At 39.1% G+C, this 13,764-nt stretch overlaps 1 protein-coding gene and 1 pseudogene across 2 annotated transcripts in view; one reads left to right on the forward strand and one right to left on the reverse strand.

Annotated features, from left to right (window-relative positions):
- prokr1a (prokineticin receptor 1a) overlaps positions 1-13,764 on the reverse strand; it is a 23,310-nt gene continuing 9,546 nt past the window's right edge. The window contains exons 3-4 of one of the 2 annotated variants that reach the window (XM_087236437.1): positions 12,935-13,443; positions 1-2,658 (exon numbers count right to left, since the gene is read on the reverse strand). In XM_087236437.1, coding sequence (XP_087092563.1) covers positions 1,953-2,658; positions 12,935-13,386 — 1,158 coding nt within the window. In that variant the 5' untranslated portion in view covers positions 13,387-13,443 and the 3' untranslated portion in view covers positions 1-1,952. Of the gene's footprint in view, positions 2,659-12,934; positions 13,637-13,764 lie in introns of those variants that run through there. The other variant, NM_001173406.1, reaches the window with a different exon arrangement.
- Positions 12,214-12,313, forward strand: LOC147837519 (U6 spliceosomal RNA; annotated as a pseudogene).

The following is a 13,764-nucleotide window of genomic DNA, read 5'->3' on the forward strand; positions in this document are numbered from 1 at the left end:
TTATCACTACATTGGATTTATTATAAATGTATGAATCTCACTTGCTTTCATGTTGCTCATTAGCCAGCTCAGTCCCTCTTCATTTTTAACCCTTGGTAGTTCAAATTGTCTACCATTTCGTTATATTCAGAGCTGTTTTCACCCCAATGACTTCTATTATAATGACATTTTTGGATTGCAAAGCCATGACAGCATATAATCAAGCGTTCTTGTTGGGAAGAGGTAAAATGTGTACTTTTTCTGTTGATCATCAGTTGGCAGGATTAATCCTTTAGGCCCTGTTTCCACTAATACGTTTTAGTTTTGAAACGCATAAGTTTTGCCACAGTTATACCTTGCGTCCACACTACCCTGGAGTTTTCGAGCCCTGAAAACGAAGCGTTTTGAAAACACTTTTTGGTTTTAAAACGCTGCTGCTCTGTGTCAGTGTGGATGCGGGTAAACGGAGACATCTGAAAATGGAAGCGTTTTCAGATTGGGGCGTTTTTTCAATATTAAATACTGCCTATTATAATTTTACATGATAATAGGCATATTAACAACTTAACAGACACCAAAAATGTTGAGGCGTCATGTAGTTACACATTTATATGATCGTCATCTTCACTGTATGCTTATTTATAACAAAACGGTGCCTATAACATTACTGCATTTATTTATTATTATTATTATCTGCTGAATATCAGTTTTAATAATCAATAATGGCCATTATAAAAGTATAATGTACAATAAGTTTATATAATATAGAAAATAAAGGGAAGCAATCGATAAAATGTGCAGAATCAGTGTACGTGGTTACATGATTTAATATATTAACTTATCTTTGCGCTCAGCCAAAACAGGTTACCTGAAAACAAGTAACAGATCCAAAAGACCAAAGAGTCATTAGATAGAGACTAGATGAATTAAATATCATGTTTAACAAATAGAGTGTGATGAGATCCAGCGGTATATCCTTGATGAATTATCTGACATGCGCTGCTCAGATCTGGGGATGTGTGCTCAAAGCACCCACTGACTGCCTGGAGCTCAGACGTGCGCATACGCTGCAGCGAATGCCAGAGTGTGTGTGGTCAGGCAGACATCCCAAGTCTTCCGTAAGTTTCCGGGAGTCTCTCGCAAATCCATAGAGACTCCCGGATGCCCGCAAACAAAAGATAATCTTCCAGAAATCACGTGTCTCCCGCCCGATCCTTAAATAGTCTCCACCCCATGCCTCCCAGCTTTTTAGGTATGTCGGGCACAACTTAACCCCACCGCTCTTCAGCACGCAACTCACCCCCATCACTCTTCAGATACGTCTTGCGCACCCCCCCCCCCCCCCAAACCTCAACAAAACACTGTTTTAAAACTAAAACATATTAGTGTACACAAGGCCTTAGATGGAGATCTATTGACATCTCTTTTTCTCTCTCTCACACACACACTATACTCAATATAGAAGGCAGAAACTAAGCTTTTTTGCACTGCGACTGGTTTTCAACAGTTAAAATGAAAAGTTTTACCTCTTCCCAACAGGGAAAACCAGCAACAATCAAGAATGCATGATTATATGTGTCATGGCTTTGCAATCAAAAAATGCCATTATATTGGAAGTCAATGGGACAAAAACAGCCACGAACATAACGAAAGGGTTGTCCGTTTGATACAAGTGTATTGTCGAATGTTTTTTTTTTTTTTTTTTACATTCTTCCAAAGTATGGGTCGAAATAAGATTTGTCCCCAAAAATCATTACATTTGCTGAAACACAGAGAGAAATTTGTGGCTAAATTAAGCCTCAAAATCAAAAAGACTCAAAACCACAACACCACTGTTGGCTGAAACGCATCAGTTTTCTTCAGTAATGTTCTGAACGATCTGAAAACTTTTGCAATCAGTCATTTTGACTCATAAATTCACAGATCCTACCAAAGTCAATATATTTTGGTCCTCATGAAAGATTATTATTTTCTTATTTGATTCGTGTACATTCCACATCCTCAGTCACTCTCAACGAGGAAGTCCTAATGTCATCTTCCGCCATCTTTCCGACAATAACTCTAGTCAGCGAGCGCCATTTAGCGAATTTAACCGCTCTGAGCCACTTCACTGCATTATTCCTAACGCTCACAAAGCACAGAGTATTAATGACACCGTTGCTCATAGCGATGCATTCGATGATGTAAAAAACGACCAGAGAATTCCGCCCTCGCGTGATCAGCGCCGGGTAAAAATCTCGTAGCAATGTGAAACTGTAATACGGCGCCCAGCACAGCACGTACGCCACCAAAACCGCGATTAGTGCCACGACTGTTCTGCGCCGCCGTCGTAGACGCTTCCGAAGTTGCTCCGTTGGATATCCGGGAACATTCTTAAACCAAAGCTCCTTTGAAATCCGCGCGTAACAGACCGACATGGTGGCCACGGGCCCCAGAAACTCCACGATGAAGATGAAGAGGAAGTAGGAGCGGTACATGAGCTGCTGATCTGCAGACCAGATCTGGGCGCAGAAGATCTTCTTGTCGTGGTGGAGTGTGCTGTGCGGGTACTCGTGCTCTGTGGCGAAGTATGCAGACGGTACGGCGATGAGAACCGGGATTATCCAGACCCCAAATATAAGCCAGTATGCTGTCTGATACTTCATACGGGGCTTCAGCGGGTGAACGATAGCCATGTACCTGTTGAATACAGAACGTGATGATTATCAATGAATAGTAACACCATGTCCTAACAACCACACGATGTGACAAGATTCCAGCGACAAGCAATTTGTTTGTTTGCACCAAACATGACACGACAGAAATATTTAAATACCAGCCACTGCACTGCCAAGGTAAAGGCTTTTTATCAATACATTAAAACCTCTATAACATTACTACTAGACTACTGAGTGACTGGTGTTGTTTACAGTTCACAGAGTCACAGTTCTGTGACGAAGTACAAAAATGTTTCAAGGGTACCCAAAAACATGACCCTGCTGAGATATGATTGGGGGTCCTTGAAAGGTGAGTTGTTTTTCATTTATTTTAATATCCTGATTACACAACATAACACATCCATATCTCAGCAGGGTCAGTCATGTTTTTGGGTCCCCTTGAAACATTTGCGTTGTGTTACATGGATATTTGCAAGTGTTTCTTCAGTTGTTTGTGTTGTGAACAATTTGCAACACTTTCAAATTGATGAAGATCGTTTCTTTACTTGCTGGTGCTTTTTGTAATTGCATGTGCTTTCTTTAATTGCAGCGCGTTGAGCTCTCTCCGCCTCTGTAGATATCCGTAGTTTTGACAACTGGTTGCAAAATGAAACGAACTTCATCTATTTGAAAAAAAATCTGGCTTAAAATAAATGGCAATACTAGGACTTTTTCTGAAACATGGGACCATTTAGAATTTTTTAAATCTTAGGGTCTTTCAATTGCAAAGCAAATGTAATTAAGTACTTTGTATAAATACCCGAGGATTCATCTTTGCAACATTGGGTTATCAAGGTATATGTGTAATCTGTACAGTTTTGGTTTGGTTTGGTTTGGGTCTGTGAGACCCGTTTTCAGTTTTTTTTTTTTATTAAACAATTAATTATTTTTTCAACCTGAAATTCATTGGCTTTGGCTTATTTTCTGGAAAGAAAATAAATACGAACAAATTTGCAACGACCACATAATGTACCTCCCCCCACACATTACATACAAGGTGTTCGGGTCCACTAGACCCAGGTCTAATAAAAGTCTTGGGGTGCTTTCACACCTACACTTTTGTTTCGGAACGTATCTCGTTTGCCCAGTTAGCGCGGTTCGTTTGGCATATGTGAACAGGGCAATCACGCTCTGTTCTGCGCCAAAGTAATCGCTCCGAGATCGCTTGAATGAGGTGGTCTCGGCTCGATTGAAACGAACCCTGGATCGGTTCGATTGCAGTTAGAAAGTGATCCGATCCGAGCGCGGTTATATCACAGTGTTTTATGGATATGTAATAGGCTTACGGCTATATGAAGAGAGAATTATGAGTATGTCGGGAAGTTTCGCAAGTCTCCGGATGCCCGCAAATGAGTGATGATCTCTCGCGTCTCCCTCCCGGTCCTCAAAAAGGCATCGTCGCGCACCCTTCTCACCCTCCCCACCGCATCTCTCCTCCGACACGTCGCGCGCGCACCCTGTCAATCAGCTGAGCGGGACGCTGCAAAATAAACCCTGACACTCTGACCAATGTGAGGAGAGTTTACTCACACGTGACTTGTTTTAGCTCTTTTGGTCCAATTAGAAACTTTGCAGTGTGAAAGCGAACCGCTCCAAAAGCAAAGAGCAACAATGTAACAATTGTAATCTCTGTTTCGGAACAACTGAATCGATTCACAGGTGTGAAAGCACCCTTGAAAGCGTAGGTCCAGTGTTTCTACTCTCTGTCCTCCTCCTTTCTGGTGCTGCTGTTTTCTTCCCCTCCCTCTCCCGCACACGGTTGCAACATTGTTGAAAATTTAACTATCAACACTGTCTGCTCTTACATTCACGCACATTTTACCCTCTCTTTTGCGGGAACCAAGCTTTATTTTCTCATACCGTGTCCCATCAGCGAATTAGGGGCTATAGTACTATAAATAAGACTTTGCCAGTGTGGTTCCTTATTACAACTGATCAAGATGGCCAAAAGATAATCTGCTGTGAGGTCCTTGTAATTGATTGTGGAAGAGAGAAAAACTTCTAATGATGATGTCCATGACCATGGTGGGAACAATAAGAAAAAAAAAATCTGTGGGTTTTATTTTTTTTCATAACATTAATAAAAAATTGTAAAAAAAAAAACGAGAAGCACATTAATTCATCAATATGATCTAAGGTAAAGGGGAAAAATTCACCATGTTTATTTTTCATATGGCTTGTAATGGGATTAGCTAAACATTTGTTAAGTAATTTAACATAAAATTGTTTGATAGTGTTAATTTGGAAAGCCAATACTTTAGCCGTTCTACCAGACCCATGAACACTGGCTGAGTAACCAAAATACAAACACCACACAAGGGTTAATTTTGTATTTCATTTATTTAACTTATTTTAATTTATAGTTTTTTTTCTTCTTTTCTCTCTTAGATAAATGTAATTTCAATTTGTTTAGACGGTAGGGCTGGGAATAAAATTTAAATTTCTCTGTAAAATTACTTAGTTATATCTGTAAAAGTTTAATAAACAGATAAAAAAAACTTGCAATATGGCATCAGACATATTTGCATATATTGTCATAGAGAATTAAATCGTTACTTTCTGATAGACTGGCGGCAAATTTTAAAAGGAAAAATGTAATATCCTGCAGTAGGAGAAATCACTGTGGGCTTTTTCCCCTTATATAATAAATGACTATTGCCTTTGGCTTTTAGAGGCGTGAGATGCTATTTGGAAGCGCAGACACTCAAGACAGTTCTGAAAGGTAATAATGCTGTAATGATAATGCAGTAGGCGGCCTCCCTGACATTTCTGACTTATTACAACAAAACTGAGCAGTGCACTAAAGCTACTGTGTGACATGGTGTAAAGCAAACTACAGAACTAAGTATATTGATTATTTTATTTATAGAATATATTCAAGATGATTTAAAGTACCCAGATGAGCCTGTGTGTTATTAGTTTTACCAGTTATCTGAAAATATCATGCCATATAGTGTTGTGACTGACCGATCAGAATCAGTCCTGGCTGGGCTAGTTATTGTTTCTGTGTGGAGTTTGCATGTTCTCTCAGGCCCCGTTTACACTAATGCGTTTTAGTTTGAAAACGCATACGTTTTGCTACAGTTATGCCATCAGTCCACACTACGCCGGAGTTTTCGAGCACAGAAAACGGAGTGTTTTGGAAACGCTGGAGAGGCCGTTTTCATTCTGAAACGCTGCTGATCCGTCTCAGTGTGGATGGGGGAAAACGGAGACATCTGAAAATGGAGGCGGGGCTGCTGAGATTCGCTACCTGATTGGGGCTTTTGTGTCATTGCGTATCCTTCCCTTATTCATCAAGCCCCTATCACATGACTATAACACATGGCTTTAACACTACCAGACGACAGCAGACCAGCCTTCACTGTAAACAACAACACGGACACAGAAATGGGAGCGTTATCTGCACTATTGTCTATTTTAGGCGCCATTGTGCAGTTATTCACTTGTTACGTTTAGTAACAACTCGACTTTGTCGTCTGTCCACAAAAAATACCTCCCTTGCTTTCTTTGTCATTGTGTTCATTGCTCAACCGGCGTTTATTTACTAACAATAACCAAATGCCGAGCAAGACACATGCTTCCTGTATACTAGAATGCGCATGCCCAGAGTGTGCGAATGGTCACGTGATATACGTTTTTGGTGGCGTAGTGTGGATGGAGATATGTTCAGAAACACTAGGTGAAACGCTAGTGTGGACGCGGATAGTTTTTGATCTAAAACAACCTTTTAAACTAAAACGCACTAGTGTAAACGGGGCCTCAGTGTTGGCGTGGGTTTCTTCCGGGTGCTCCGGTTTCCCTCACAGTCCAAACACATGCGCTTTGGTGAATTGGATTAACTAAATTGTCTGTAGTGTATGAGTGTGTGTGAATGTGAGAGTGTATGGGTGTTTCCTAGTACTGGGTTGCGGCTGGAAAGGCATCCGCTGCATAAAACATGCCAAAGTAGTTGGCGGTTCACTCCGCTGTGGTGACCCCTGATGAATAAGGAGCTAAGCCAAAGGAAAACGAATGAATGAATGAATGAATGAATAAGGCCTGTGTGTATTAGTTTTACCGATTGTTATCTGAGAATAACATACCATGTATTGTGACTGACCAATCAGGTATTCCAGAAAGCTGTGTAATACTGTTATTTAATTACTTTATTTTTATTAACTAACGTTAACAATGATGAATTAATACTGTTTAAACTGGCTTTGGGCTTGAATCTGGATCAGGAGGTGTGATAGCGTTTCGAATGGATGTGGTGTGTTTGTGCAGATCTGCATTTAACAAAGATCTCAGAGTTTGATCTCTGTCAAAGCTCAAATCCTCAGAACAGTCCAAACATAGAAAATGAATCAGGATTATCAGTCTGACACACAGCGGTCTATTAGCACTCTCCGACTTCATGATCTGCCCGCCGCTGCCCGCTCTTTATGAGATATTTCATAACCTTTTGACATTCATGGAGAATAACTGGATTTTCCATCTCTGGTTCCCTAAATAAAAGGTACGGCACTATTTCAAACCATTTACACTTTGCCGTGGTTAACAGCACATCTTTGCCCACAGGAAGTCTTGTTTTTGCTGTTGTGGTTTCAAATGTTTTCTGGATTCATTGAATTTGTTAATTTTTCTGTATGTTATACAAGAGTACGAAGTTGCTGCAAAATTCTGTGTTTCCAAAGGAAACCTTTGTTATCTGCACAGACAAGCAGGAGTGAACAGTGTGTACTTTTCCCAAAAATACATGTGGTTTCTGTGATACATGGGCAGACCAAAATATTTATTACATTTATTATTTATATATACAGTATCAGGTACTACCTGTCAGGGTCACGAATAAGAAGTCGGGGTTGACAGGAGACAGTACGTCTGGATTATATCATGAAAAACATTGTATGATAAAGACAGCAGCTCAGTTCCAGCACCCAGTAGGCTTCCTAGGATGGGAGCATTTCAATCCCTTGTTTCTTTCTTTTTCCTTTTTTTGGTGTGGTCAGCGTACTTTCAAATAAGTTCCATAAAATATTTTAATAAAGAGGTTACAAAAAGCATGGTAATATTTAAATCCATTATATTCAACATAGGCTCATTGTGAAAACGTAACCCTATATACATTTCTGGAGATCGCAAATTATGTAACCAGAGGTATGTATGGCTGTATTTTGTTTTTAAAAATAAAACGCTATGTGGTAGTATGATGCTGTTTCTTTTCGAGCATACTAGCTGACCGCTTACCTCCATGTAGACGACTTTCCCGCTGATACCAGTTTGTTCAGCGAGCTTGCCATGTGCATTGGCGGACTTGAGACGCAAAACAGAGTTGACCACAAGAATGGAGTTTAAGTCTGGCAAAGAATGGTTCCATACATTGGGTAAGACAAAAACAAAAGCCAAAAGATAAAATAAACAAGTAAATAAGGGTGAGAATGTGGCAAAAACTGAAAATGTGGTAAAAATCAGGCGAAGGCTTTTCATTTTCTGGATTGCTTTTAAAAACTGTCGGTTGGGTTTAGGGAAGTGGGTGGGCGTTGGTCAATCTGTGATTTTGAAAACACTATTGGTTGGGCCTCTGGAGGATTTACGCGAGAAAAACAGGCGAAAATGGAACTCGTGAGAGAAATTTGAGATCTCAAAAAGCATACACAGCGGCCTCTGGTGGATTTACATGAGAAGAGCAGGTGTAAATGGCACTCGCGAGAGAAATTTGAGATCTCAAAAAGCATACACAGCAGCTTCTGGTGGATTTGCGAAAACCAAAACTGCAAAAAAAAAAAAAAAAAAAAACTCCTGGGATGTATTTGGCACTCTCCAGAAATGTATATCACAGTACGTTTTCAGAATGAGCCTGGGTTTTTATATCATTCCTCAGTCACTCATTAATGAGAATATGGTTTTAATTGAACAATATTTAGTTGTGCAAAATTAGAATGCAAAATTAGTATGCATTAATTTTTTTTGAATGAATTATGAAGGTTAAAATGTCAATCACATGTGAAGTCTTTTTGCCAAATGTTCCTATAAATATACTTTTAGATTATCTATCCACAACTGTAAATGTTGTACATTAAAACACGGTTTGGTAAAATATAATGTTATTATCTTGAATTATTTTGAATTCTAAAATAGGCGGCATAGTGGCTCAGTGGTTAGCACTGTCGCCTCACAGCAAGAAAGTCGCTAGTTTGAGTCCCAACTGGGTCAGTTGGCATTTCTGTGTGGAGTTTGCATGTTATCCCCGTGTTGGTGTGGGATTCCTCCGGGTAATACGAGTAATACGTACATAGCAGAGCTTGCAAAACTGTGTTTTTTTGTCGACAACACGAACGTTGTCAACATAACTCACTGGAAATCCAAAATGCTTACACACCGGCGACTTCATTGAAAGAGGAGAGGGTTTAAGTTCTGTCGACGGGTCTCCTGTATCTGCAGTTTAACAAGCACTTCAACAAGCCTGTTTTTTTCCCGCTTGGCAAGCCAAGCTGACGTGACATGGGGGTGTGGCAGCATCGACGATTCTATTTTTTGATTCGATAATCGAAATAATTAATAATTCGAAATTGAGCATAAATTTCGATCGATTTCAATTAAAAATCTAAATCGTAACACCCCTACTGAATTCACACCTGCCCAAACGAACCGCACCAAGAGGGAAAACGAGCTCTAGAGCGATTTAACTGAACTAAATAAGGCAGGTGTGAAAGCATGCTTAGTAGACAGCAAGGACACTCATTAGGACTTAACATTAAAGTAAACGTTGGTCACATTTTTTTGCTGAATAATCTTTGAGAGAAGATAAAAAAGAACCAAACTGCACTAATACATAAAAATGGACAGATCATGCCCTTTTTTACAAGATGTAAAATAAGTCTCTGATGTCCCTAGAGTGTGTGTGTGAAGTTTCAGCTCAAAAATACCTCACAAATAATGTTTTACAACACTTAAATCTGCCCCTTTTAGCCTTTGATCCTATTTGGTGACATATTGGTGGCTGTCGCTTTAAATTCAAATGAGATTGGGCTCTTTTCAGAAAAGGGCGGAGCTACAAATGCCTACGTGTCAGCATAGTGGCAGATTAAAAAACAAGACTTACTTAATATGCCAATGAGGGAGAGATCATCACTAATGGGCGGGGCTTTCTCCCTCTGATGACACGTACAAAGGGAGAATCTCAAAGTGTTTTTGCAGACTGTTTTTATCAAGTGTGATTATAAAAAACAGAATTAATTTATTCTTACCATTAGAAGCTGGTCATATTCACAGACTGCTGCCACACAACTGTGTTTAAACCACTTATGCAAGTAATTTTTGCATAATAGGTTCCTTTTAAAGCTTTGGCATGCTGGGAGTAACATGGGATGGTACAGTAGTTGCTACTGTATAACCAGCTCTGACTTCACACTGGTTTATCCTGGATTTTTCAGGGTTTTGAGGCGATAAGGTAGTTAAATGCACTGTACTGTGTGTCCTATGCTAATTTTCTAACGTGCTAGCAGGCGCAACGCCTCACATCTTGGTTTGGATTTACATGGGGTGCCTATTTCTGAAGGCTAAATTCAGCACATACTCTCCGGCCGTTGGAATATCGACATGCTAATTTGCTATATACCGCAGAAAGTAGCCAAATGTGATGCAAGCGCTGTGCAATTCCTCGCATGCAGGTGCGAATGCGCTTCAGAAAAGCATGAGCTCTGGGTGAGTCCTGCACCTCACCTCTAATTCTGCCCCCAGGTCTTTTTCTGAGCTCTCTCTGCTTTTAAGATTGAAAGTTGCGAATGTGACTTGGAGAGTGGAGATTTGATATGTGCTGTTTTATTTATTTACTGAAAACTTTCCATGAATACGATGCAAATAAAAAAAAACCCTGAAAAGCACTGTATAACCTGCAGTCTTTACCTTTGAGTGATCTGATTTAAACACATAAAAATTAGTTGGTTTGAATATGAATTAATGCTTATAGGTTCTCGTTATAGATCTCGTTTACAGTTTAGCAGTTGCTTTTTTCCAATGCGACTTACAATTAAGGAGGCATTCAGTGATTCAGCAGGAAGAGGCAATACACACAACAACTGCCAAGTATATAAAGAAACTGATAGTGCTCTGAAAATTAAGTACTAGAGTAAAAGAGTGTTTCTACAGGTGGTTTGTCAAACCCACTCATCGTTTTTTCGAGATATGGAGTGATTGTAAGAAAGTGTCTGATGCAAATGTGCAAAACTGGTGTAAGTGTCGGTTAAAGTGTCAGCGAGATAAAAGAGTGTATTTTCTACATGTGGTTTGTCAGGCCCACTCACCTGTGTGAGGCACACTCACAATTGTAGTGGTGTAACGGATCACAAATCTCACGGCTCGGATCACGTTATGTTTTTTTAGTCACGGAGCAGCCAAAAAGGGGAGGAGACTAATGTAATTTGCCTTCCATTTATTACAAAAACAGTACTGCAAGCAACTTTTGGTTTTAACAAACAGAACTTAGAACCTGTAATTTTATTAAAAATAGAATGAAGAAATAATCAGCTGAATAAAAATAAATTTTAAAATTCACTGTTACTACTACTGTTGCTGAAAACACAATTTGTATAAATCTAACATTATAATTTGTACAACCCATATTTATTTTCAATAAATGATTTGGTTATTCACTCATAAAACGTCATGTTTTATTGCTAGATGCAGCCACCTATTGGTTAAATTATGTAATTGCTGCTTACAACTTTCATTTTTAAGCGACGTTAAATGCATATGATGGTGATTGTAATCTTTACGATAAACATAAGTGGTTCTATCTTAACTATAAACTGTTCTCCCAGTATTTCTGTGTTATTTGTAACTTCATAACTAACTCAAAAGACTAAAAACTGCATCTCTTTCTTAATTTTTGCGTTTTTCAAACACAGATTTGAATGCAGCGAATCGAAGGATTAATAAACATATGCAAGTTACCATCATTTATAATTTATGTTGCGTGGGTGTTGAGATCCCGAACTTTTAATGGTTAATTACATGTTAATTCAGACTAAACAAGTGGTGACAGAAAACACCTTTAATAACCTAAGAAACCCAGCACATCCCGAATAACCCACCACAACTTCTTCCACCATCCTTATATTTTACTGGAAAGCCTAAATGCTTTCACACATGTGATTTGAATGATGCGAGAGGTGATCTCTCTGTGATCGTTACAACTTATCCCATGCTTATCCCACATTTTTTAACCTTATATTTGTCATAGAGTTCTCTAGTGAAGATAATTGAATAAAATTAGATAATACAATGAAAAAAAATCACATTAACTGGTTTATTCAAGTCAGACATAAAAGGTAACATACATATCTTAATATAACCACACCACACAACCTCAAAACAATATGCAATTCTGTAAGGGTGTAATGGATCACGGTTGATTCGTGAGTCGTACGGCTCACAACCCACTGTTCGGAACACACGTGGCCTGTGGATTAATAAATTTTTTTTTACTTGTAGATTAATCCTAAATTTGTAACGATCACAGAGAGATCACCTCTCGCATCATTCAAATCACATGTGTGAAAGCATAGGCTTTCCAGTAAAATATAAGGATGGTGGAAGATTAGCATGGTCCCTTGCGCAAAGATGAAACGCAAAATCGTGAAGCGAATCAATATGTTTACGTTTGCAATTTATATGATGTTATTTATTTATTTGTATTTATTTATGTTGTATTGTTCTGCTTTTATGTCAATGCTCTGCATTTAATATTCATCTGCATTATTTGAAATAAGAAAAATCAATAAAGTTAAAATCATAAAAAAATAAGAATTTGAAGTCCTAGTTTGTGCTCAGTTTATAGAAAGCAAAATTCTCACCTTTATTACTCCTAATGCAACAAAATGAAGATTATATAATGCTTGCCAAAATGAATGCAGCCACAAAAAATACTGCTAGTTACTGTAGTAGTAGTAATAATAATAATAATATTTGATTACAAGATGATTAATATATTAATAATATATATCAGCCACCAGCACTCTGACAGCTTAAATAAACCTTAATGTATCATTAGAAGCCATGGGTCTACATTTTGCTTTGCCTGTATATTATTTATATAATATATTTTTGTACCCTTAAAGAATAAAAAGTCATTTTAGATAGCCGGAATGTGAGTAAACTGACAGCAAATATTCATTTTTCGCTTGAACACACTACTCTAAGAACTAAGTCTTGCCAAAAATCCCATTGGTGCATGTATTATTTATTTTACTATTGAATTATTTAAGACAAGCACTCACCTGTCCACAGCGATGGCCAGCAGAGCATTGGTGGACACGTAGAGAGACACAGTCCTCAAGTAGTTAATGGAGACACAAAGCACAATCCCATGATCCCATGACAGCCGCTTGACCACGTAATAATCCACCAGGAAGGGGCAGCACACAGTCGCCACCAGAAAGTCTGATATTGCCAAGTTGGCGATGAGTAAATTGGTCAAATTCCTCAATTTCTTGTAACGTGCCAGCGAGGCGATAAATACGCAATTACCAACGCCACAGACCAGCATAATGCAAACCAGGACCATCGCAATTACAATGGTGGCCACGAAAAACGCTCGTCCCTGAGTCGTGTCGGGAATTTCGTCCACCGGGACCTCGTAATCCACAGGGATGTCATAGATGAGGTCATGAGGACTCCCGGACGGGTGAATAAGAGTCCATGTCTCTGTGCTTGTGTTGTTTTCAGTCATCTTGTGTGTTTACTGGTCCGTCAAAGCACCGGGGTCTTCCATACTTGAATATATAATCTGCAAAACACACAAGATTTTCACTGTACGATGCTGGGAAAATCTGACATTCATTCATTCATTTTTCTTCAGCTTAGTCCCTTATTTATCAGGGGTCGCCACAGCGGAATAAATCGCCAACTTATTCAGCATATGTTTTACACACTGCCTTTTAAGCCGCAACCCAACACTGGGAAGCACCTATACACTCACGCATTCACACATACTCATACACTACAGCCAATTTAGTTTATTAAGTTCTCCTATAGGGCATGTCTTTGAACTGTAGGGGAAACCCGAGCACCCGAAGGAAACGCACACCAACTTGGGGAGAACATGCAA

This window comes from Danio rerio, chromosome 1 (genome assembly GCF_052040795.2).
Source record: "Danio rerio strain M-AB ecotype USA chromosome 1, GRCz13ab, whole genome shotgun sequence".
Taxonomy (NCBI): Eukaryota; Metazoa; Chordata; class Actinopteri; order Cypriniformes; family Danionidae; genus Danio; species Danio rerio.